We start from the raw sequence: 26,222 nt of genomic DNA on the forward strand, positions 1-26,222 counted from the left end.
ACATTTCTATGTGTATCCTGGAGAACTGTTCTTAATTAAACGGGACATACCAAAGAATAATTAAACAAGTATCACTTACTTTCTATCTGTGAGTGGAGATCATTGACTATCACTTGTAGCTGCCCGATAGTCATGTCTCTTAGATCAGTGGGTTTTAAACTTCTCTTCATCAGGCATTCGCTTATATGAGGCATATGTGGCAGCTGAAAAGAAATTTTCGATTTTTTGCTGTTTTCTTCCAACTATTTGTATTTCTGAACAGCAGCAGTTTACATTGCTTGCATCCCCCTCTCACAAGCATGCATCAACGACTCCACCGGGACTACCACATTGAGCCGAAACATCTACACAACGTTTGACCCAAGTCTTCAAATCTACCAACATCAGCAATATACTGATGTAAGGGGAGGCGAGGGCTATGGCGAGCAGTGTTGTACCAAGGCAGGAGTGCTCCGGGATGGGGTGGGATGAGCAGACTACGACTTAGAGGATGAGCAGCATCATGCCGGCCTCAAGGCAGTAACAACCTTCACACTTCATCATCTCATTCCCGGCATCCCTCCCGCTCCCGTAACACCCCAATAAAAGGATCCATGTTGACCCTTCAAGTCCTGGCAGCCGGCCCCTATCTCCACTGCTGCATGTCTACAAGCACCACAAGCAAGAGCTGCCAGCTGGTGTGCATGGCTCGACAAGCAAAAGCAAACAGCAAAAGGGCTGGCGTTACCCCCACGCACCGTCCCACGGCCCCCACTTACAAGATCCGCTACCGGCGATTTCTTCCTGTTCTGCTTTTCCACCTCAACCTGCATTTTGGCCATGGGCTTCGCCATAGCCAAGGCCATTTTGGCTTCAGCTTGGAGTTTCTTTTGCCTGGTGAGGAAATCCATGTCGTCGAGGGACTCTGACTCTTCCTCCGTCGTGTCTCTGTCGGAGTAGGACGAGCTCTGCTTGCTCTAGGGAAGCAGACACGCAGCCGTTACAGAACCGTCACCCCAACCGTGCCACAGCAAAGGTGGTTGCTGTTGCCTTAACGTATTTTTGTGCACTTACAAGTGGTATCATTTCTACAGAAACGATGAGGAGCGCAGATTTTTTTTTTATTTTAATCCACAAGATTATCTTTAAAAATCAGAGTAATTCCCAGATAGGCCCCCTTGACTACTAATAGCAACTTGAGCACTTTAGATGGAAAGAGGAGCCAACCAGATCAATAGGTGTTGAAGGGACAGACTGGTTAAGCTGGAGGAAAACATCTGGGGCTGTGGTGTTATATTTGGAGAGGAGAGGAGAGGAGAGGAGAGGAGAGGAGAGGAGAGGAGAGGAGAGGAGAGGAGAGGAGAGGAGAGGAGAAGAAAGCTGGTGGGACCTAATACCACTTCATACCCATTACTGCCCTGATAATTATCAGAGCCAAAAAGAAAGGGAGGAAGGAAGGAGAAGGAACACCTTCACATGAAGGCATCTGCTCTACAGCAGCAATGTGCTAGCCAGGGGCAATTTGCTATCTGCCCCTCAGCATCTCGCTTTTCTTTTATTGATGGCTGAAGATGCTGCTCTGGGGTTTAGCATTGCTATTCTAATAGGATCAGCTCTTTCTCAGCTTCCATTATGGATACCCTACGGTTTCCATGCTCCAGAGCCTCTGTGGGATGGGTTCCCAGACCTACCATGGGCGACAACGGCGTGTCCAGGCTGGTTTCTGTCTTGCTGTCATCAGCATCGCTGTCCTTGTCGCTGCCGCTGTCGTTCACGAAGCAAATCTGCAGGTTCATCCCACTCTGTAATCTGTGGGGGGAAAGGGAGAGGTGACGCGGCAGCCCCCTCGCACCGGCACGGCTGCCGGCAACCCCCGGCTTTCCCCACCGCGCCGATGGGTTACGTGGGCAAGATGCCGCAGCGTCGTCAGCAGCAAGTCGTTCGCCTTTTGAAAGGATGCCGTTGTCCTGATTTTGTACGGGCCTCAGGAAAATATAACCATTTTCACTTTTTTTCCAAGAAGATGGTCATCGCCCACCCAAAAGCAGAGCCAGGACCACCAGCCCACGGCGGCAGAGCACGGGCAAGCTCCTGCTGCTGCCCAGCGCTGTCATTTCTGAGCAGCAGTTCAACGTGGGACTGGAAACTCAGCGGCACGGTAAAAACAATACTTCTACCACCATCTATTGATGAACTTCAGAATTACCGAGACGCTGCAGAGCTTTTGTCATCACGGGTGTCTGTATTATTACATTAAATAAAATACTATATATAAAGTATATATAAAATACTATATATAAAGTATATATAAAATATAGTAAATATATTAATATATAAAATGTTATATATAACATATATATAATATTATTATATTACATAAAATAATGTGTTAATGGTTTAAACTATTTATTCAGAAGGGTAATAAGCCTGTTTGTGGACCCCACGGCTCCCTCTGCTCAGATCAGCCTCGAAGAGCAAACAAGGGAATGGATTTTTTGGAGAAGAGGGTGTCTGTGAAAGCCCCCGCTGATGCTCACGCTGTGGAGCAGCTCCACAGCCACCAGCCCAGCCCACGCAGCCCGGGCTCTCCAGGACAATTCATCCACCTGACACCAGGGTCAGGTCCATTTGCCGCCTACAAAAACTGCTCAGGCTTTGCACATCTTCCAAACTCATTAAAAATTAACCCCAGAAACCAGAGATTTCTGGGGTCAACTCTATCAGCCTTCTCAGTGCATCATACTCCATCGCTGCCTGCTGAAGATGGGGCAAACCTCCCCCCATGCTCTGCTGCCTGTTATCCTCCATTCCCAATGCGGGGGGCTTATATTGGTACTTACAGACAGCAAACTCTTATTTTGCATTTATTTTAGTAGAATAGATAGCATTAATAATTGAAATTTTTTGCAATGAGAGTGGTGAAACCCTGGCCCAGGTTTCCCAGATTGGTGGTCGATGCCCCATCCCTGGAAGCATTCCAGGTCGGATTGGACGGGGCTCTGAGCAACCTGAGCCAGTGGAAGATGTCCCTGCTCATGGCAGCGGGGTCGGACTAGATGACCTTGGGTCCCTTCCAACCCAAACCATTCTGTGATTCCATTCTATAATTCTGCACAAGATTTTAAGCCATGGTGGACAGACGAGGGTACCCACGCTGGGGTGCAGGATGCACCCTTGGCTCGGCTTAAAATTGCATCATACGCCTTTCGAGAGCATGACCCCAACGCCCGAAACCCAGCAATGTATTCTGTTTTATTTCATATGCAAGCACAAGAGCAACGGTCCTGCAAAGGTTCCTGTAGGTCCTGTAACAGGCGGCGTGCAATACTAATGCTTTGCCTGGACTATAAATATTAACGAAACGCCAAAGCGTTCAGGTACAGCTGGTAATTTCTGATGGCACAGCTGCCAAACCCTGCCATGCAGCGTTAATTAGACCCGCGCTATAATTACAAGATAGCGGCTCCTGGTTTAGATGTAACTACACAGAGCAAAACTGTTTTCCCTTTCAAATGACTTGCAGTTCAGTTTAATTTCACAATTGTACCTCTCTGGTGTAATAACAGTATTCCTCCTGGCTTTATGCCTCTCTAAGACTTTTTTCTTCTCCCACACCATGGCAACAGGTAGATCTTCACTCCCAATGTGGGACGCGTTCAATGCTTTCCAAGTGCCATGGGTTACTCCCCAGCAGCTGAATATAAACAAGCCTTTCTGGAGTTGATTTGATGTAGAGATTTTAAAAATCAGAATAAGTGAGGTACCCATGCTACGCGATGTGCCAGCTCCAGGGACGGAGCCGTGTCCAGCGACCAGAGCCTGCGCAGAGCACGTGGACATGGTGGGGAGGCAGGGAGCCACGTTAAAGGTCATTTTTTCCATTCTCTGCTGCTTTCTGTGTCTGAGATTAATTGCTCTCCACTGCCGTGCTGTCACCAGGACTAGCTATCAGCATCAGATCTGTTTCCAATGGGCTGCTACCTCCTGAGCCACCGAAGGAAGATAAGCTTTCACAAACTCGTGGTTTTTCACCAACCATCACCACGCTGCCTGACCCAGGACTGGTGGGACCATGGGACCATCCTCAAGCCCTGCCCTGCTTCGGACATGCACGCCTGGCATTAAACCAGGCATTCAGACATTAAAATCCTCAGTATTTTGCAACTCAACATAAAGAACTTGGGGAAAAAAATAATTAATCAACTATTTTCCTGACCATAACTCCAGTTGTGCATTCACGATACTTCCACCACCGTTCTTGGTCTACCCAAATCCAAAGGCAATTCTCAGTTCAGGACAGAGATCCTAAATGAAAACCTGAAGGAAACCTACCTCAGGAAACTCATTTGCTTTGTCCCCTGAGCATCCAAATACCTCTTCTACACAGTTTTAAACTAATATTTTAGCATATTATTTACAATTATTCACGTAACATACAACTATTGCGTTTGGAGCATAAGACGTTGTTCTAAAACAAGGAAAATTCAAGAATATGGTTGCAAGCAAAAACTGAGGGATCCTCTGAAGGGCAGCTCTCAGGACGTCCCACTGGAGGCATCTCACGCTTTTCAGCCTCCAAAGAGGTTTTGGGCCGCGAGGCCGCCTGGCTTACCGGGAGGAGAGGCTCGGCTTGCCGCTCTTGCTGCAGCTGGTGTAAAGTCCCGGGCCATCGTCGAAGAAACTGCCCAGAGCCAACTTCTGCCTGATGGACTCCCGCTCATTCTTCTGGGCCTGAAAGGGAAGGGCGACAAGAAAGGATGAAGCTGCCGGTCACACCGGTGTGCAGGCAGGAGAGTTGTCCCACCAGCCCCACCACCACGCTGATGATGCCCAGCATCCCCCGAGCTGTCTGCCATCGTTGGGTGGACCACATAGCCCATCCCAACAGAGAAGCCCATCTGCATCTCTCTCTCTCCACATACTGATAGATGTGTACCTATATATACACACACATCTGATAGATACCTAATGCATATACCGCTATCTGTACCTATATCCATATACAGCCACCGAGGCCACGCTTGCACCATTAGCATCTTCCACTTCCCTAAGCAGCCTCCAAAACCACACACTCCTCCTTCTGCCAGTGTCCTTAGAGATATATTTTTAACCATTGCTATCAAATTGTGCACAGTTTTAAAAATGTGGTTTTGCATATATGTTTTTTTGAATAACGGCAAACTACAAAGTGATTTGAAATTAATCACCCATCAATGATTATGGAGATGACTGTGTAATCAATGTGCAATAAATGAAAATCACAGATCTAGATTCAAAATTAGTACCAGTACTATCCTGGTGTCTGTCACTAACAGATTATGTGCCAACGCTGACAATAAATTCATACAAGGTGGCAAGTTATTGATAGAAGGAACATTTTGAAGCCCTCAGACATTTCATTTTAAAATAACACATAATACCCGATCAAGAACACACAACAAAAGAAAACATAGCAGGCAAGCATGGGCTGCTTCCACGGTGTTAATTAATATAACTGTGCTTCCCATATTTCACCTGTCTCGCTAAAAATAAAGCACCTTTTTTTGATACAAGGAAGTGAAATGCAAATTATTAACTTAAAATAGCTAATAATTTAATTCCAACTCCAGTGCTGACTACGTACATTACATTATCACACTGCCCATTATATTGTCAATCCCTTACCAAAATACATACTTCATTTGTAACCTAACTCCTTTCATTGAAAGTATTAAAAATAACACCCATGGCATCAAGTGGTATCAAGTTTTTGGGTTCAGCTCCCAGTTTCCGAGGTTCTACCCAGACTGCGCAGCTATGTTTTTCTGCTTTGTTTTTTTCAGGTTTCAGTAATCGATGCCTCGATCGCACAGAGGCAGTTAGATTTAGAAGAAAAAATAGCCAGCCAGCTGGTGAAGGCAGCACAGTGAAAAAAATAAGTAAAAATGAATGAGAAATATTTTTTAATGGACTGAAAGCAGAGACAGGGTTGCCTGTGCCATTTCCTCGTGCTGCCCATCTCACGATGCACGTGGGTGTCTCCCCTGTGAGTGCCAGCTGCATCCCTCAGCACAACAATATTTCACAAAGTCACGGATACCCACCCTCCCCGTTTTTCCAACTGGGATGATCCTCTCCCACATCTTCCCATCTACTTCTGATTTTCCTTGTGTTCCGACAGAAATGCGTGGATGAACAAGGAGCTCCTGGACAAACTCAGACAGAAAAAGGAAGCCTACAGAGGGTGGAAGCAAGGACAGGTACCCTGGGAGGAATATAGAGAAATTGTCCGAGCAGCCAGGGATCCAGGTTAGGAAAGCCAAAGCCCTGATAGAATTAAATCTGGCCAGGGACATCAAGGGCAGTAAGAAAAGTTTCTATAGGTACATTGGTGATAAAAGGAAGACTAGGGAAAATGTGGGCCCTCTCTGGAAGGAAACGGGAGACCTGGTTACCTGGGACATGGAGAAGGCTGACGTACTCAATGACTTTTGTGCCTCGGTCTTTACTGGCAAGTGCTCCAGCCACGCTGCCCAAGTTGCAGAAGGCGAAGGCAGGGACTGGGAGAATGAAGAACCACCCACAGTACAAAAAGATCAGGTTCAAGACCATCTAAGGAACCTGAAGGTGCACAAGTCCATGGGACCTGATGAGATGCATCTGCGGGTCCTGAGGGAACTGGCGGATGAAGTGGCTAAACCACTATCCCTCATATTTGAGAAGTCGTGGCAGTCCAGGGAAGTTCCCACTGACTGGAAAAGGGGAAACATAACCCTTGTTTTTAAAAAGGGAAAAAAGGAAGACCCGGGGAACTACAGGCCAGTCAGTCTCACCTCTGTGCCCAGCAAAGATCATGGAGCAGATCCTCCTGGAAACTATGCTAAGGCAGACGGAAAATAAGGAGGTGATCGGTGACAGCCAACATAGCTTCACCAAGGGCGAACTGTGCCTGACAAATCTGGTGGCCTTCTACAATGGGGTTACAGCACTGGTGAAGAAGGGGAGAGCGACAGACTTCATCTACCCGGACTTGTGCAAAGCATTTGACACTGTCCCGCACGACATCCTTGCCTCTAAATTGGAAAGACATGGATTTGATGGGTGGACCACTTGGTGGATAAGGAATTGGCTAGATGGTCGCACTCAAAGAGTTGTGGTCAACAGCTTGATATCCAAGTAGGGACCAGTGACGAGTGGCGTTCCTCAGGGGTCGGTACTGGGACCGGCACTGTTTAACATCTTTGTTGCTGACATGGACGGTGGGATTGAGCGCACCCTCAGCAAGTTTGCTGACAACACCAAGCTGCGTGGTGCGGTCGACACGCGGGAGGGAAGGGATGCCATCCAGAGGGACCTGGACAGGCTTGAGAGGTGGGCCCGTGTGAACCTCATGAAGTTCAACAAGGCCAAGTGCAAGGTCCTGCACGTGGGTCGGGGCAAACCCAAGCACAAATACAGGCTGGGGGATGAGTGGATTGAGAGCAGCCTTGAGGAGAAGGACTTGGGGTATTAATGGATGAAAAACTGAGTATGAGCCAGCAATGTGCGCTCGCAGCCCAGAAAGCCAATCGCATTCTGGGCTGCATTAAAACAAGCGTGACCAGCAGGTCGAGGGAGGGGATTCTGCCCCTCTACTCCGCTCTCGTGAGACCCCACCTGCAGTCCTGCATCCAGCTCTGGGGCCTTCAACGTCAGAAGGCCATGGACCTGTTGGAGCAGGTCCAGAGGGGGGCCACGAAGATGATGAGAGGGCTGGAGCACCTCTCCTGTGAGGACAGGCTGAGAGAGTTGGGGTTGTTCAGCCTGGAGAAGACAAGGCTCCGGGGAGACTTTATAGTGGTTATATAGAGGGGGCTTATAAGGAAGATGGAGAGATGCTTTTTACAAGGGCCTGTAGTGACAGGACAAGGAGCAACAGTTTAAAACTGAAAGAGGGTAAATTTAGATTGGACATAAGGAAGAAGTTTTTCCCTGTGAGGGTGGTGAGGCACTGGGACAGGTTGCCCGGAGGAGTTGTGGATGCCCCATCCCTGGCAGTGTTCCAGGCCAGGTTGGACGGGGCTTTGAGCAACCTGGTCTGGTGGAAGGTGTCCCTGTCCACGGCAGGGGGGTTGGGACTAGGTTTATCTTTAAGGTCCCTTCCAACCCAAACCATTTTATGAAATCAGGAGCCCAAAGCACATCTCCACCTCCTCCTGCCCAGCCGGGACAGCACATCCCAGCCTCCACGCCAGCTGAGACCGCTCCCTCCCTCAGCAGCATACCTACCTACTCTAGTGTGTGCTGAAAACTAGTCGTCTTTGCATTAAAATACTCATAAACACAGGCACGCTTTCACATATTTACCCCTTTCAGATGGGGCTGTCTCTCCACATCTTTTTTAATTTTGCTCCATTTCCCACCGAGACGCAACTGCTCCCAGTTTGCCATCTGTACATTTAATCAATGTGCAATTTGTTTTCTCCACCAGGTCATTACTGAGGATACTAAATAACACTGCTCCCAGGACTGAGCTCAGAATATCCCATTTTATAAACCAGACACAGGCTAATGACCATAAAGAAATCAAGAGTCCTATTTGTTATTATAAAATAGGGAACAGTTACTAAGGAATAGAATATACCTAAGGGAACTGGACCTCAGGCTTTAGATAAATTACCCAACAGCTGCTATATACATCCTGAGCCGGGTATTGAAAACTATAAATTGAGAAGGAAAATTGCAAGTGGCTTTTTGGCTATCAAATATACTTACTTGGTATATAAAAAATAATGGATCAAAAACTCAAAATGCAAAGGTACTAGCAAGACGAACATAAACCCATGTTATTCAAACGTGTATTTTGACACTGAATCAAAAAACATATGTATTTCTGAAAGAGGGGTCTGGTGTAGAGCTGAAGTCTGGTCCAGCCAATTATTTTAAACAAAAGGCTGCTTTTTATTTTTAAGGCAAAACAGTTTTGGGCGGATGTTTTCCTTCTTACCATTGACCTTCCAATTCGGAAGGTCAGTAGCTACCTTTGTTTAAGTACACGAATAAAAACACTATGTCAGATTATGGCCGTGACTGCCTACATGTAAAATGCTTTACACAACCGTTTCAGCAAAGGCAAATTGCCAGGAGAGGTTCAGCCTTTCCCCACAGCGGACTCAGCACACCATTTCCGCAGCCCCGTCACCCGCTGTAATTATTGCTGGTTATAAATCTATTGCAATCACCTCGCTGGTGTTTGCAGATTATACAGAACCGTTTGTGCTCTTCACCACCCGCCTCTGACACGTGCCGGCACCCAGCCCGTCCCCGACATGCTGCGGCACCTCGACACCAAAAACCCCCCATTTTTGGTCGAGAGCCTGAAATTTATCCAATATATGCCTTCTTCCCATACGACCCCATCCCTGGGGGCACACGGAGGTACCGCTGATGCCGGGGGCCGTCCCTGACTGACCCGATGCAGAATGGAGAGTGGACCCCCACCACAGCGGGCACAAGATTTCTGCAGTTTTCTGGGAAACCGAGCAAAGTCCATACTGTATGATTTATGTCATTTATGAAGTAGTAGCCAGACTATTCTTTTCACCATGTACACTCCACACTATTTAGCATGCAGGCACCTGTACTAGCAGCCTTTACTCATGACAGATATCACCCGAAATAGCACACAAAGTTGCACATGGAAGATTTATTTGGCGTTGAGGTGTAGCAGTGATTTGCCAGGCTCCTCGTCGTGCTCTGAGACCCCCCACCTTGGGTAGAGCAGCCAGCTCCTAATAACGGCTGGGGACGGCACTTCTGGAGTTGTACCGATCGGTACCAAACCTGGACCGAATACCAGGCGTGCTTTGCTAAGGCTCTGCCTGTTTGGAGAGGGAAGAGTCTAATTACACAGTGAATTACAGATTAACGGGTGCCAGCAACACTTTGGCAGAACCCCGTCCCAACCAGGCAGTGCCACTGCAATGCGAGGGGTTAAAAAGCAGCGAGGCCGGCGGAGGCTGGATGCCCGGAGCATCCATCCATCAGTGCCAGACAGGGTGCACAGTGCCGGGACACAGCCAGGCCACCAAGGCTATTTTTGCCAGGGTCTGTCATTACCAGCCATGGACAATTACTATATTTAAAGTTGCAGACCCATAGGCAGCACCTTATTTTATCTCTGTAAAGTACAGGGGCTATTCTTGGATTTACAAACAGAAATTGTAACCACAGAACATTTGTTTTTATCTCCTTTTTTTTCATGGCAGATTTGCTAGTAAACGCAAACCCAAGTCAAACTTGCGTATCTCAAGCCACATGGCAAATTGCCTTAAAACCCAGGGGTCTTGAGGGATGACAACACGTTTGGAAACATCTCTTTACATTTTCTTTATTGTAAAGTGATATGGAAATGCAGAGGGAGGAAGGTTTGCTGCCCTGTGCCTGTGCATTAAACACCGCCGAGCGCTTCCCTGCTCCGGCACCCCAAACCCAGCGCCCTGGGAGGGTCTTGGGCAGCGATTCGGCGGGTCCCCCTCCTGCCAAGAAGGCGACTGTCGGCAGACAAAAGGCTCCTTTTTTGTCCCTTACCTTTTTATAACTCCCCTCCCCGGCCGGCACGGCTGCTTTCCTGATGACGTCACCCATGCCATCACCCTCCTGACTCATCTCCTTCGCTCCCGGGTCCTCACGTGGCGGGTGCAACGTTCCCGCTGGGGCATCTCAATCCTTCCTCCGCTCTTCAGTCGGCACCATGGGATCATACGCTGGCCCCCAGAGCCAAGACCTGCGGCAGCCCACCGTCCACCGTCCGGGATGCCTCCCCGGCCCCTCTCGCCTCCCGGCCGCTCTGGAGCACCTTGCTTTTCCCTAATAAAGTCAACGGCAGCGTCGGAGCCTCGGCCAGCTGATGAGAGGGAGGCGAAGGCTGCACGGGCCAGGGAAGTCGCGTCCTCCTCCAGCCACTGCCAGCGGCGGATAAAAATAGCCCCGAGCCCTCGCCAGCTACACAAGGGCAGGAAAAAACCCGGTGTCTGATGTCAAAATCCAAGCCCGGTGGCGTAGTCACGGCTAGAGGGGGCTTTCTCCCGGGGTTTTCACCGTGGAAGTTATCTTAACGAAATCCCGGCGGCTGGAGGAGCTGCCCGCGGCCGGGGCAGCGAACCCGGGCAGAGCCGGAGCGGTCCTGGAGGATGGGCAGTCACAGCAATGTCAACCACGAGAAAAAGTTTTGTTTTCACTGGAAGGACCCCAGGGAGCTATTTCTTGGCTAAACCAGCTTTTTAAGGTGCAAAAAAAAAAGTTTCCAGGAATTAACCAGGAGCTCAAAAAGGCGTCCAGCCTTAACCTGCCACCCGTCTTGTGGGCTTGCAGAGCCTGGGGACCCCCGCACTGCCTGGTCCCTGCTCAGGGGTGGCTGAGCACCCCAGCTCCGGCTCCCACGGGGGGCTCCGTGGGCTCGGCAGCCCCCAAACCTGCACCGCTTACAGCTCCAGCTTGTGCCTCCAGCAGTCCTGCCCGGAGATCCAGGCTTCCCAGGCACGGCCGCTGCTCCCCGACCCCACACAAATCCTGCTCAGTCCTTGCCGAGATCCCATCTGCGTCGCACCCATCACGGTGTGCAACGTTTCCTCTGGATCAGCTGCGGGTGAGGCAGAGATCACACGCTCGGGGCAGGCATTTCTATAGGGAATCCTTAGAAAGATTGGAATTTATGCCACAATTTCTCAGTGATCCTCAAAACGTGGCACACCAGCAGCAAAAGCACTCATTTCTGGTGCAACACAACTATGCTGCCTGCTAGATAAGTAATTTTAATAGCCCTACAAAGCTTACATGTTTAAATGATGTATCCAAGTCATGCTGACATCATTTCACCTAAAATGCATATTCTAGTCAGATTAATGTCTCTGAAAACATACAAATTATGCATCATGGCATTACTCTACTCTGAAGTTTCAGGCAAAAACAGTAATTATAAACAGGATTGTTTAATTCCATTCTTGTCCCAGGATGCTGCTTTGTAACTATAATTCCCAAATGAAACAAAGTTGTTCTCTGGATATTTCATTATTTTTAGTTTCCCTCTACCACTGACTCATTGTGTCCTTTCCTGCTGTTGCTAAATTAACTTCCTCTCCTGGCCGTGGGGATGGATCCTGACACAATAAATCTGAAAAAACCCACAAATCCCATAGCCCGACAGGAAGGATGTGGTGGCCAGGAGCACCGGGCTGGGGGCTGAGCCTGCGATTTGCCACGTGCTTCCCTCCCCGCCGCCCCAATTCAGGACAAGTCCCCCCATCACCCTGCCCTCGTCCATCGGAGGGGGATGTCCCCGTGCATTTTTAAAAATATTTTATCCCCCATTCCAGGTTTCAGGCCAGCTCACCTCTGCCCTGCCCTCCGAGCCGGGATGCTCCAGGAGCGGGCTGGCGGAGGGGCATCCCCTGAGCGGGTCCCACAGAGCTGGTCTCAGTCTCCAGTGAAAACCCCGCTTCCAGCAGCCGCCTCATTCAAGGCAACAGGAGAAAAACCAAGCTGGCAAGAGGCACGGCTGGGAGCCCCTGTAACCATTGCTGGAGGCATATTTGGGTGCCCTCCTTGATGGCCAGGACCAGACCTAACCCTGCATTCCTGGGAGGAGCATCTCCCCACCAGCAAAGAAAAGGCCAGCTTAAACTCCGGCTACCAAAACCACAAGGGAAATGAATTTTGTGGTTGTCTCGGCGCAGGGACCAAACCCTTTGGTGTTCAGCCCCTTCCCCACCTGATGCAAAAGGCCACCGCGGGCAGATGGGCAGCACCGCTGCCTGCACCGGACTGCCCGACCAACACCTACGACTGTCCCTCTGGCAACCGGCCTCCGCTTGAAACAGCCCCCCCCCGCCATCTATTGTACGTAGAGGGTTTAAACAAACAAAAAAAAAGCAATGACGGAGGCTACGCTGTCGCATACGCTCCACGTTGGCATCGCTAGCCAAGGACTCCTCGCACGTCAGGTCGCATCAGTAGGAAACTGGCCTCCATGGCTACGGCCGCTGCGGCTCTGCCGGCACGGGGGAGAGGCGGCCACGGCCACCTCAGCCTGCTTTTCTTTTTATAGCGTGAAGGGAAAATTCAGAACAGGCGTATCTGGAGCAGGTCAGCTGGGGTGTCCCTACTGCAGGAGCACACGGCCATGGACCCAGCGCCGCGGGGAACACACGGGCCGGGGACGGCTGCACTCAAGTCGTCCTTAAGCAAGGCGAGGAAATAGGACACATCAAGTTTTATGTGCTTGAAACACGCACTGATTGCTTATGGAAAAGCAAGCAGCTAAATTTAACTCTACTGTGCATACGTAACGCTTGCCTGAGTCAACGAAAAAGCCCCTCAGTGCTGTTGGGGCATACTCCACGGGGGGAGGAAACCACCTCTCCCCAGCTTTCTGTTGGGGATCAGCTCCCACACACCGCCGGCTACCAAGTTAGTAGATAAAAACTCTAAATTCCCAGCGAAGTTCAATGAAAGCACTCCAAGCACCCTCCCTGTCAAACCAGTGTTCACGGCCACGGGGCGCTCAGGCCAGGGTATCGAGGTGACTTCCAGATTCATAGAAATCTCAAGTTGCCAGAACTATTTCACAAAACGTTCCTTTTATTGTAAAGGTCGGAATAAATCTCTTCTGAAGAGTCCCTTCACAGCACAGCATCCTTCCAGCACAGAGCAGCCGGTACAAGGCACTTACAACCAGTCCCTGCAAATTTCGGGATGAGGTGGACCATGCCTTCCCTCTCTCTGATGATGCTTCCCTGAGCTTTAGCACGCCAAGTGCTTTCCACCTACTTCACAGAGCTTTTTTTTTCCATCTCTGTCTAAACAAGAAGGCCTTCAGCCCCAGCTCTCTATAATGCAGGCTTTATTTTATTTTATTGTAATTGGTTTGGGATGCAGGGTCAGTGCGCTCGGCCACACGAACTTGAGGTTCCTCTGCTGTACCACGATGTAGCATCCCCTCCAGCGCGGCAGCCACGGGCGAGAGGCCAGGCCAGCAGCTCTCCAGCTCTGCCAGCGCTCTGCGGTGGGGTTTGTGGCGTTTGAGGTTTTCTCCAAGGCCTGTCTTTTGGGGTTATATTCTGCCATGAGAATTTGTATTCACTTTAATGAAAAAGCTGATGACAGTCTGGTATTTCTACACGCCACAAAAGCCTACAAAACCCTAAAGATACCAAACAAAATAAACCTAATTAAAAAAAAAAAATTTAATGAGCATTTCATATTTTAAGCTTGTGACTTTCACGGCCCGACTTTTATGGTTTGGTGCTCGGTGAGACCCTGGGAGCGGTGGGTGCCGGCCAGCCTTGCCTGCTCCATCCCCGGGGCAGGCAGCCTGACCTGCAGGGACACCAGCAACCTCCCCGCGCCAAAATTAACACCAGCACCTCCCTGCTACAGGGGTCTTTCTAACAGACCCCTCTCAAGAAACACGCACAAACCTGGCATCACGAGAGCCGCAGAGAGTCAAGCCCGATGCACGCACCCGGACCAGGTCCCAAGCAGGATGCGCCGCACGCCCCGACCCGCCTAAGAGATTACTTCTAAGCAAATAAAAATCTCGTTTTTCACATTGGATTTTTTTTCTTTTTAATTTTCTTTGCATGTGTAAAGCCCGGTAACATCTCCAGAGCGACTCTCCCGCCAGCAGATAGCTCAGACCGTGACTGATGCCAGCGCACGGAGCCAAACCCGGTTCCCACGGGCAACTGCCTGTTTGGAGACTCCTGCCTGAGGCAGGGGCACTGGGTGCTGGGGGGGTTCCTCTGCTTTTAAAAGCACATTAGAAATCAACCCAAGGAGATGACGTAAATCTAGACATATTACCCACTCGTACGGCGGTGGCAAAGAAACGCAGACGAAGCTGGCAACAGCCCCGAGAGTCCTGTTTTGCTCCACGCAAAGGTGGACCTGTCGGGCAACGCTGAAAATAGGCATTTACAAAACAAACTGAAACACTGGCTAAGGCTTTCAGTAAAGCACTGCTAATACGCACGTTGGAATAAAACCTTTATTTCTGTGTTAAGGCCTGGATTTGCACGCTGGCCTTTCATTCTGTGCGAGCTCAGGACCTCACAAAGCATTACCCAGTGTGCATGAGCTGACATTTTTCTTGTCAAACTGTAGGGGAAATGTGGAGCCCTAAATAAAATGTTTGGCATAGGAAAATAAATCAGTATAAAATAGGAAAAGAGAAATAACTAAGAGAAAAATACACGGCACGAAAAGCGGCAGCAGCCTGCGTGACTCCAGGATTCGGCCACGGGAAAGACGTCAGATGCTGGGACCTCCTGACCATGGAGAACCTGGCCTAAATTCAAAGCGATGAACCCGACTTAGCCACATCCAAAACCCGCGGAGGACCTACGGCCACCTGCATTTCAGAGAGCAGCAGGGACAGCTCATTTATGGTGTGAAACGGGACTTTCAAGGCAAGGCACGGCATACGACAGAAATACCCTCCTCTTCCTCAGCACCCGCCTGCGCTGCGCCCCGTCCCCAGCACCCTCCCTGCCGCGGAGCTTATGTCCCAGCCCTGACGTGGTCATGTCAGAGCTTTTCTGCTGAATTTCTCCAAAACAAACACGTTTTCAAGTTTTCCCCGTGCGTTGGCTTGTTCCTCCATTTGGTTTATTTTTAGTTTATTTAGTAGCTTCAAAAAAAGGGGTGCGAGGAGGGAGAAGAGCAGAGTTACACGCTGTCACCCTCCTCCCCCCGGGGCACTCCGGGCAGCCGCCAAAATCCTATCATTGCTGGCTTCCAGTCTGATCCGACACCCGGGATTGCCGGCCACAAAAGAATTAAAACTTGGCCTTTAGGTTAATGGGTTTGGGAGGGGGCTGGGGTTGCTCCTAATCTTTGCGGTGTCGTAGGAAGGTTTTGAAACAGATTTCATTTGAAAAACCACTTCTCTGGACTTCGTTCTACGATGTGCATGCTTTCTGGCTGTTTTCACTCTAATATTTCTTGGTTTGGAGGAGAGGAACCAATTCATAAACAAGCAAGTAGATGAAAGCAGATAAAAGGCAGCAGCGCTGCCATCGCAGCAAGCCCAGCGCATTAACATGCAGGGATGCCGGCCAGGCCTGCGCCGCAGCCACAGCTCGGCATCGCTCGCCCACCGCCACGGACCAGCTTCCACCCGGGAAACAATGCGCAACCTTTAACCCTTGCGTTCCTACGAGTACGCTGGGAAAACATCCGCTGCGCAGAAACAATGGCACCATTTATTAAGGCAGTAGAAAGCAACAGGCTCGGAGCTGCAGAAAAATCAGATCCCCTAAAACAGAGGCTGGAGAAAAACCAGGATTTTTTTTTCTTGCAAAGGAGCTAAAAATGGAAATTCATTTCCAGAAGCATTTGCTAGATTGAAAGCATTCAGCGAAAAATCTTTTCAACTCTTCTCTCTCTTTGCACATACGTACGCGTTGGTATCCTTTCTCTTCCTGATATATTTTGCAATAGGAGATCTTTTGTCTTAAAACACAGGTTGAAGTTTGAATTAAGCGCGGCGGTGGGGGAAAACAAGGAAGAGCCGCTGTCCTGGGCAAGGCCCCGTCTCCCGAGGGTCCAGCTCCGCCGCTGGGAACGCCTGTTGGGTATTTTGCAAAACACACTCCACCGCACCTACGCAAACGCATTTCTCAGCATCGCCGTAGCGGACGGACAGGCGTTTGTACATTTAATAATCCACCTGTACCATCGAGCCCTTAAACGTGCCGTTTCCCGTGCAGGTGCACCCAACGGCACCCACCCTCTCTTTAGAGGGAAATGAAGCCACAATAACAACCCACCCCAAGCTCTCACTCGCCCCGCTAAGAGAATCCTGACACGGCTGTCAGTGCTGCTGCCAGGCCCCAGGGCCCCCCCGGGGACGGGGGCGGCCCTGATGGATGCTCGGAGAGGGAAAAGCTGACTCCCCAACCCACCGCCGGTTCTTGCGCGGCTTATTTAGCAGAACACCACGAACCACGATGAGACCGCGTCTGAAAATAATTATCTTGCGGGTCAGCCCTCACGCTTCGATAAATCTAGAAAGCGCAGAGAAAAAAAATCCTCCCATTTATTCTCTCCTAAAATTTACATCGCTCCCCTACGGTGACCCCCAAAGCGCAAAACCCGCCGCTGGCTGGCTCACGGGGAGCAGTTCCATCCAGGTAGGCGGACGGCGAGCGGGGGGCAGGCAGGAGCGGGGTGCCAAAGCCGCCCCCCCCCCCCCCCGGGCGAGCGCATCCCCGGCGCCTGCGAGCATCGCATGGCGAGTACAAAAGCCCCCCCGGGCGGACACACTTTTCGGGGGCTTCTCCCCACCTCCGCTGCCTCGCCAGCCCCCCGGGGGGGGGGGGGCACGAACCCAGCAAGCCGGGCAGGCGGAGCCGGGCTGCCCGGAGCCCCCCCCCCCCCGGGGTAATGAGGGGGGGGCCAGGCCGCTTTCGCCCCTTACCTGGTAGGAGCAGTTTTCCTGGTGGACCATCTCCGTGCATCATCCGCCGCTGCCGCCCAGCCGGCAGCGCTCCGCAGCCGCCGCGCCGCCCCCCCCCCCAACCCCGCGGGGTCTCCGGCCCCGGAGGAGGAGGAGGAGGAGGAGGATGGGGAGGAGGATGGGAAAGAGGAGGAGGAAGATGGGAGCCCGGGCCAGCCGCCCCGCCGGTAAGATGGATGCTGCCGCGCTGCTCCGCCTGCGCAGCGGCAGCCCCGGCGGAGCACGGCGAGGGGGGGGGGGGGGCGGCCGGTCCCGCCCCCGCCGGCACAAAGAGCGGAGGGGGGGGCACGGCGTAGGACCCCCCTCCTCCTCCCCAGACACTGCGCTATGGGTGGGAAGTCCCGTGTCGTGTGTGTCCCCCCCCCCCCCCCCCAGCCCCGGGGCGATGCTGCGGCAGGCAGCGGCAGCCGCAGTTCCAGCCCCCCCCCCCCCCCCGTCCTCTCCCCCCCTCCCCGTCTGCGGCAGCACCGTGCTGCGGGGGGGGGAGTATGGGGGGGGGATGGATGGATGGATGGCGGCTCCAAGGAGCGCAGCTGCCGGCATCGGCTCCCCGAAACGCTGCGAGACACCGAGGCGTTAAATGAAGAAGGAGCGGATACCTTTCTTTTACCCTCCGCCGCAGAATAGCGCAGGTTTTTTGCTGGAAAAAGGCTCTGCTCTACATTTCCAGCTAATTATACATCCACCCTGCAGAGAGGGTGAGCGGGGGGCCCTCCGTTACGGCACCCACCGGGGCTGGGCTTCGACCGCAGAGGAGACCCGATTTCGGCCACGCTTGGGGTCGGATGGAAGCAAGGCCCGTCTCCGAACACATTTCTCCCCACAAAAGGCCTGTGAAGATGAAGCAAATATCCAGCCAGGACGCTTTCTGCAGGATGATGGCCGGGTGGGCTGCCCCCCTGCCGCCGTCGCTGCGCACCCAGCGGGAATTCACTGCCGTTTGCGGAATACTCCGCTGCTACTCCAAAATAACGTTGTGAGATTATCAAACTTTCTTCCCTGTTTGCACGCTCAGGCTGGAGGCCTGACGCATGGAGGGAACCGAACCCTGATTTTGCTTTCTCTTTTAAAAGTCCTTAATAGGGGAGACTGGACGGAGCGGTGGGACAAGCAGATTGTTTATAATTCTCTGCCTTTGCGATCTGCCGAGCGCTGGGTTCTGGCAGCTCAGTTCAACTTCACCACTCATTCTCCAGGGGGTAACACATACCCCAACAGCCTCATTTGCAAGATTTTGGGGCTAGGCTGGCCCTGGCCACAGCTGGGGGCGAGGACACAGCCGGTCTCACATTCAGGCCCTATTTCTGGCTGGACACGGCCCATCCGAGGGGCACCAGGATGCCCAGAGAGCGATGGCAGTGCTACAGGCTGGGCTTGCACCGTGCACTGGGTGCTCTTACCCAGGCAGGCGACAGCGTTTTGGCTTGCAACTAAAAGGAACTCCATGCCTCACCTTCCTTCGTTAGGCAAATAGGGCTTTATTCTGCTCCTAGTCGCCGCCCGCTGTGGCTAAGTTCAGAAATGCACATGACTCTGAAAACCAGAAACACTTGCTCACAGGGCGTCTCAGATTTGATTCCCTACGCCAGATGTGCCTCTAGAAAAAAAGGCCTTTGTAGGACCATCGCTGTGCCCCAGCTTTCCCAGCTTCTCACCCGCCCAAACAGGCCGGAGCAGCCGTGGGCGGATGGAGAGTCCCTCGAGTCCCGTGCAGCTGGGCCGCATGGATGGAGACGAACACCCAGACCCTCCTCCCCGATGCCCTCTCCCCTATAGGAGTAGAGCTTTAAGAAAACCAGAGCTTTCATTTAAAAAGAAAAAAAAAAAAAATTCTGCGTAAGTTTTTAAGAGAGGATGAAGTCGTGCCTATTTTTTACCAGATCTGCAAAGAATCCCATTCAACTAGGCAGCTATTTCCAAACGTCAAAATAAAAAATCCCCACTTTTCAATATACTGCATAAATCTCGGGCTTGCTTTGGAAAAGTATCTGTGACAAGCTAAAAGCAGCTCCACGTATTACGTAATCTCTAATGCCATTTATTATGTGCATCACAAGGAAAACTCCTGAAATTACCCCCCACTTCCCACGTGCGGGTCTATCTATAACGGCAGTGACTCAGAGCCGCTCCGCGTGCAGCAGATCCCTGGCGGGGACTGCACCAACCTCCCTGCACCCAGGTCTGCTGTGGCACAGGGCAAACCCCCCCCAACCTATTTATCATCTTATTCCTTTTGCAAAATGACCCGAGGGACAGCGCTACATTTGGCTTAGCATGTCACCTGCTGCAGAAAAGCCACCCGTTTGCAGCAAGGTTCTTCCCTCCGGGGCAGGGAGCCCCGCGCCAGCCTGCGATGCGGGTGGAAAGGGCCAGGCATCGTCCTCAACCTCTGGATTTGCTCCTCTGTTCTACATCCATTTGCGATTACCCGTTCAGAAATGAGGCGGGCAGGCAGGTAATAATTAAAGCAATGAGTGATTAAATTGAGTGAAAGGCTGCTGGCAGTCGTCCAGGTGGGTCAATGGGAAATGATGCTCCTGGATGAAGGCACTGAAGAAGCGCTGCTGCCCTCTGCAGAGGCACAAGCCAGCGGGAAGCCCCAGGAAACCCCCGGGGACCCCCAAGAGCCCCTCTCAGCTGCGAAGAGAAACCCAGGAGGTATTTGCACTGCCTCCTTTTGCTTTTCCTATTGAGGCACCCTCTAACTTAGGGTGTCTTATGCCACTTATGAGACGACCTCGACAAGTTTTCCTGAAGCTTGCCCCAAAACCAGCTCTGAACTAGAAACGCGTGGTTCAGAAAGCCCTGGAGAACATCTCCAGGGGGTCTGACACCAAGCTGGGGACACTAGCATGCAACACTTCCCTTCAAAACCCCCGCTCCAGGTCTTCTCCAGAGGGCTGGGGAAGATGCTGCTCAGGGGCAGGGTCAATCTTGGCTGAGCAGTCCCTAAGCCTGGACCTGTGCTGCCGTTAAGTTGGGCCACCGGGAACAGACCAGTCCTGATGCCCTGGATGCTTGCAGGGCTTTAGGGGTGACGACACAAGAAATTCAATCCCACGGCACAGGCAGCAGTATCCCTCCACTTACTCCCCACGGACGCACCACCAGGGCAGCTGCCCCGCAGAGAAAGAAGATGCAGCTTTACCAGATACACTACAATTCTCGTAGTGAAACAACAGGATTTCATTTATTATCCATCTACAGAAGAGGAAAACACCTGGTATCCCCAGTTCTGGGGGAAAATATATAATTTCTGATTCTCCGCATATCTTTTAGTTGGGGTTTTTTTGTGGGTTTTTTTGTGTTTTTTTTTGTTTTTTCTTTTTTTAAACTTACAGAAAGCCCCCTGGCTGGGTCCCCCAGCACATCCCAAACCCTGGCCCTCTCTAGCAGCTGTATCTGCAGCACAAGGTGGCAAACGCAGGCAGCACCGTTCCTCCAGGCAGGCTGGCCCTGCCTGCCCCCATCGCAGCCCTTTTGTGCTCTCCCTGGCTGCTACACCTCTGTCCCAGGACCAAGGAAATCATTAACAGGGGAAAGGGGGTAATACACGGAGGTTATCAACTCTCCCATCGTCATTCCTACTCAGGGAAAACACTCCTTAAAAAAAAAATAAAGCTGTGCAGTAAAGGCAAACCCTCCCGTTCGCACTGCCTGGGAGCGGAGGGCAGCCGAGCGGGGAACGTTCTCGCCGCCGTGGGAGGGAAGGGAAGGAGCCTGGACGAATTACTCACATGAAAGCCACGAACAGCCCTTTTCCTTATGTGTTTGTCATTTCTCACTGTCCCACACATTTATTTTTACACACACGTGTCCCGCGCTGCGTGCCTGAACCCCACCAGCTGCAAGGACTTACACAGCCCTTCAGCCCAAGAGCTATGCAAGGGGAAAGCAAAGGGTAGGAGCAGCCTTCGATCGACAAGGGAGGCTAGCGATGGGTTTCCTCATCTCCGATGAAAACACCAGAAACTTTTTCCTGCCTGCAGTCATTCCTTGAGGGGCCTTATCAGGTTGAGCGCTGGGAAAGTTTATTTTTCAGGTTGGTATCGGCCAATCCATTTGGTTGATACAAAAAGCTAGTCTAAATTAACACACTTTTTCTTCAAATCTCAAAATAAATATGCAGCTGGATCATGTGGCAGGTGAAAACGAGGGAGGAGTTGAACACTGCATCACTAGCAGAGGAAGAGGCAGGGAGCCCGCCCCGAGCGAGCCCCACCGGCCTCTCTGGGATGCTCCCGCTGACCCGAGCCCATGGGCTTGCCCAAGCACAGCGAGCTTGCAGGGAACCGGGAATTATATCCAGCATCATGGGATTTCAGCTTTATTTGCTGATGACTTACTGGGAGTGATGGATTTAGCTCTTCTTTAAGCCAAGCTAAAGCTTTTCCAGGGTTTAAATCTAGCAAGAAAAAAACTGAAAAAGATTATTTTTTAATCAGTTAATACTAGACATCTGCTTGGAAAGGGGAGTATTTGTTTGGATTACATTCATATATAATGCTTTAGACTATTACTTTTTTATTTAAGGAAGATGATGCTGAGGTGTTTTCCATCGTTTTGGATGTGTTACGCTTCTCTACGAGGAGATAAACCTCTGACGCTTTAAGAATCCAAACAGTGCCCTTCCCTCCTCCATGCCCCTTCTACTTCCACGGAGGTTTCTGGAGTCCTTTACAAGCAGCAGCTTTACAAACCTCTCCTGAAGCACAGGGGTACCAACTGATCAATTTTTAGGGATAAGTACTTGTGCACTGAAATGTTAGAATAAAACTCCTCTTAGTCTTCAGAGGACCAAATTTGACATTATCAGGGAAATGCAGGGGAAAACCCCCACTCTATAGTGAGTTACTATTATTTTGGAATACCTACATGACTGGGGAATGAAGGAGCACCAGGAAGGGTACCTGTTGCATTTTTATTTTGATGCAGAAGTGCACATCTTGCATTTTTAACAGTCTCATGCTCCATTTTTAGCGGTAAGAGATTCGTCCAAAAATGTCAGTTTTCTACACGTCCCACAGACAGCATCCTTGCCATTACATAAGCAAACCACGACTTTCTCTTCCCTCAAAACATGGAACAGAAGGTTACAGTAATTTCACATTCTGATACCTCCGATGCACAGGATGTCAAACAGGGAATTGGGGTGAGTAATTTAAGTCACCCAAGTATTTATAACTTTCTGGTGATATAAAAGTGACAAAATATATGGTAAACAATCAGACTTTTCCATGAAACCCATCTAGAAAGACTCACTGATACAGTTCACAGGCTTAATTTTCAATTGTACAATTTATAAGCTGGATCACACGTGCTTAACAGAGTATTTACAAGCACTCTGATGATGAGCAGATGTGATAGCCCACCAAGCATTTACTGCTAATGAATGGAGAACCATTTCACCGACCAGCTCGTAAGGAGCATGGGGAGATAGCAACAGAAAAGCTACAGCTGCCTCCTTGCAATTTTGTTTATTTTCTTAAGAACAGGCCAGTCTTTTGAAAATGCAGTATTCATGGTATGCAAAATGCTATGGAGAATACAAGCTTTTCAGCAGGACAAGGTAAACTTGTAAGTTTTTTGTATTAGCATCAATAAATTAAAAAATGTTACAATCCACCTCGCTCCGCAGCACTATTTCTGTCCCATTTGGGAGAGGATTTGTAGCAAATCCCATCAGCTACAAACAATTTTCAGCATTTTTGGCCTGTACACGCAGACGGCGCAGCGCAGGAGACCCGACGTTCAGTGAAAGCAAAGGGGTTGGCGTAGCTAGAATAAACCCACGCGTCGCTCAGCCACAGCCTATTATTTTTACATTGCCTCAACCAAACCAAAATCAAACCTCGCCCACCGGCTCTCCCCGCAGCGGAACCAGGGATAACTGACCCCCAGCAGCATCCCCAGCCGGCCGATGGACCAAGACGTGCCCCTGCCAGCGCTGCCCGGACCAGCTGCGCCCGACCTCATCATCCTCCTGCCTTCGCCAGGAGCAGCCAGGCACCGGCACCCGCGCCCGGCACCGGCACCCGCGCCCGGCACGGCCACGACAGCCCGTACCCCCCGACTTCGGCTCAAAAGCCCATTTTCTGCTCCGAGCCGTGCCTGGATGGGGGGATGCTGGCACCTGCGGGAGGAACATAAAAGATTCCCGAAGCTGCAGCTGTATAAGTACTGATACAGAATAACTGAAAATCATTAAAGCTATTTCTTCTCATGCGTGAGCTCCGAGTAACATCTTCGTCAGATCTCTTTGATAACAAATTTGGTAGAAGTTTTTAAGGGAGTTAATAACCCAGTTACGCCTTTTCAAATTCCCCTCGCTCTACGGCACATTCGGGCTTGCTGCCTGCAGCTTGCAGGCAGGCTTTCCTATCCCTCTTCCCCCCTTTATTGTTTTCATTTTCATTTTTCAAATATAAATTTGTTATATTTGAAAAAAATAAAGTTGCACTGGGCCCCCATTACACACCCTCACATTTTAACAGCAGGCAGGGAGAGGAATTAATGTATTTTCCAACAAAGAAGAGGGAAAAAACGGCATGAAAAGAGGGAGAAGAGAGAGATTTTCCCTGAGAGGATGAAGGACAGGGTGGCCTTCGGCTTCCTCAGACTGGGGACAGCAAGAGTTACATGGAAATGTTGATGAGTTGGAAGCACATACAGAAATCCCACGTCCCACGCTCAACACTTAGCAACCATTAAGCTACTGGTCTGGGGCCAAAAGCAATTTCTGGATGAAATATTAAGCCCTTTTAATTGTGGCAAAGTCCCAGAAACTCCAGTCCGGCTATGCAGGCAGACAGACAGCAGTATAACCTGCATTTAAATACGGGCGATTAATTTGCCTTCAGCATGGTGCATAGCGGCAGGCTGCACCTATGTTCATCCAATAACAAAAATTAAGCACTGAGTTATCAATTCTAAATTAAGTCACTGACCCCATGGGAGTCAGAGGGCAACATCTGTGGATGGGGACGGGATTATCCTGCCACCGGTCACCTCGAGCCCGTCTATCCCTTTCCATTCCCCTTGTGCTTTCCGGCAGGGAGCGGCTGAGAGGGCTTATTTATGGGCTGGCTTTATATTGCAACTCATTTTAATTGCAAAATGGATGGTAAAAGCACAGAATGGGGACTTGCAGGCTGAGGAAGTAAACAAACCGTACTACAAACTCACTCTGAAATTAAAAGTTTCTTTTTCAAACAGAGCCAAATACCATAAATATGAATATACTAATACAAACAGGTAGCGGCAGTGTCCTTTACATGCTTCCACAATAAAAGCGTGAGTTTACGGAGACAAACCTCCCTCTGAGTCATGGTTGGGATAAAAATAGGCAGAAGGGGATTTTTCACACTGCTCTTAAGTCTGATGTCCATAACTCCAAGCTTACTAACACAGCCTGGCAGAAATCTACTCCTTTTTTGGGGGGGTCTACTTGCACTATGCACACCACTCTCCAAAAATCAATAAGCCTGAACCTCTTAATCATTAAGAATAAGAGGTTCAAACCCCTACACTGTCAAGATCAGGGTTTTTTGGAAGGATGCAATTACGGTGTGGGAGCAAACCCAGGTTCATGTGAGCAAAACCTGGCTCTTGCTTTAAGTTTGTTTTACATTTTCAGCCTTTAAGAAGATGGATGTAAAGATGATTTTCTGAGTTTGACTCCCAACCTCACTGTCACTTGAAAAGGAAAAAAATAATAATCCTCTTGTGCTGCAGCAGCCTGTAGGTCAGAAAGCTGATTACACTTAATGGACGTGGCACATTTTGCAATGGATATCAATTACAAGCTCCAAAAACAATACATCAGTGATAACAAACTCCATCCCTGCCCGTTCCTGACACCACAGCCCTCCACGGGAGTCTGCCAGGCTGCAAAACCATTATTTAAAGTAAGATGTGAAGTTATACCCCCTCAGTAGGGCAGGCACACTGAGCAGGAGGCTGGAAAAAGCTAAAAATAACAGGATAAGCAAGGGTGGATCCCAGCTGAGCCTTATTAGTCATGGAGCGAGGGAGCTGCGCGCGTGGGGCTGCTGCCTGGTGGCAGAGCAGAACCATATAAGAGCAAGACAACGACTCTTGTCTCTTAAATCAGATTTTTCCCCTCTCCTGTTCTGCCTCAGGCACTGTTTTCCTCTGAGCAGACTTGCTCTGGCAGCCTCCAGCTTCTACTAATAATACAGTGTATTGTTTTCTGTGACTCTTTAAAGAGAATAAAGATCACGGGTGATTCATTTTAGGGTGTCTGCTGGAATTGGACCAATATTGACAGAGGCATGTGCAGGGTTTGTTATAGGTTGGTTTTTTTTTTTTTTTTACTTACACCATCTTTGTGTCAAAATTGAACCTTTGAGCTGAGTGATGATTGAGTCACTGGTGACAGGAGGGCCCAGCAGCGGCAGGAGGATTAATTCGGATGAGCTGAAAGGGCGAGGTGCAACACGCAGTGTTTTATCCCGGGATGAAGGACAACGGAGGGATCAATAATCAAACACAGCTTAGCCTGGTGGGAACCCCCTCCAAGGCTGCTCCAGCAGCACTCGGCCACCCCAGCCCCATTCCCCCCCCACCATCTTCTCCCCTGGAGCTAATTGCAATTACAGCATCACACCAGTTCGGCCACGCTCCGCCCAGCCAGCACCAAAACAAGCAGGGCCATCCCCTTGCCGAGGGGACACGAGTGACACCGTCCAGTCCCTCAGCCCAGCAGACGGGTACCAGCCCTGCACCCGTGCTGCCCAGCCTCTGC

General features: G+C 50.5%; 1 protein-coding gene across 5 annotated transcripts in view; it reads right to left on the reverse strand.

The window, feature by feature from the left end:
- The window catches only part of SCHIP1 (schwannomin interacting protein 1), a 235,330-nt gene that overhangs the window by 3,533 nt on the left and 205,575 nt on the right, over positions 1–26,222 (reverse strand). For 3 of the 5 annotated variants that reach the window (XM_052804552.1, XM_052804551.1, XM_052804553.1), the window contains 4 exons: positions 4,592–4,710; positions 1,671–1,788; positions 759–956; positions 80–203 (listed from right to left, as the gene is read on the reverse strand). In XM_052804552.1, coding sequence (XP_052660512.1) covers positions 80–203; positions 759–956; positions 1,671–1,788; positions 4,592–4,710 — 559 coding nt within the window. Of the gene's footprint in view, positions 1–79; positions 204–758; positions 957–1,670; positions 1,789–4,591; positions 4,711–10,527; positions 10,792–17,416; positions 17,624–26,222 lie in introns of those variants that run through there. The other 2 variants (XM_052804555.1, XM_052804554.1) reach the window with 2 other exon arrangements.

This window comes from Harpia harpyja, chromosome 12, assembly GCF_026419915.1.
Source record: "Harpia harpyja isolate bHarHar1 chromosome 12, bHarHar1 primary haplotype, whole genome shotgun sequence".
Classification (NCBI taxonomy): domain Eukaryota; kingdom Metazoa; phylum Chordata; class Aves; order Accipitriformes; family Accipitridae; genus Harpia; species Harpia harpyja.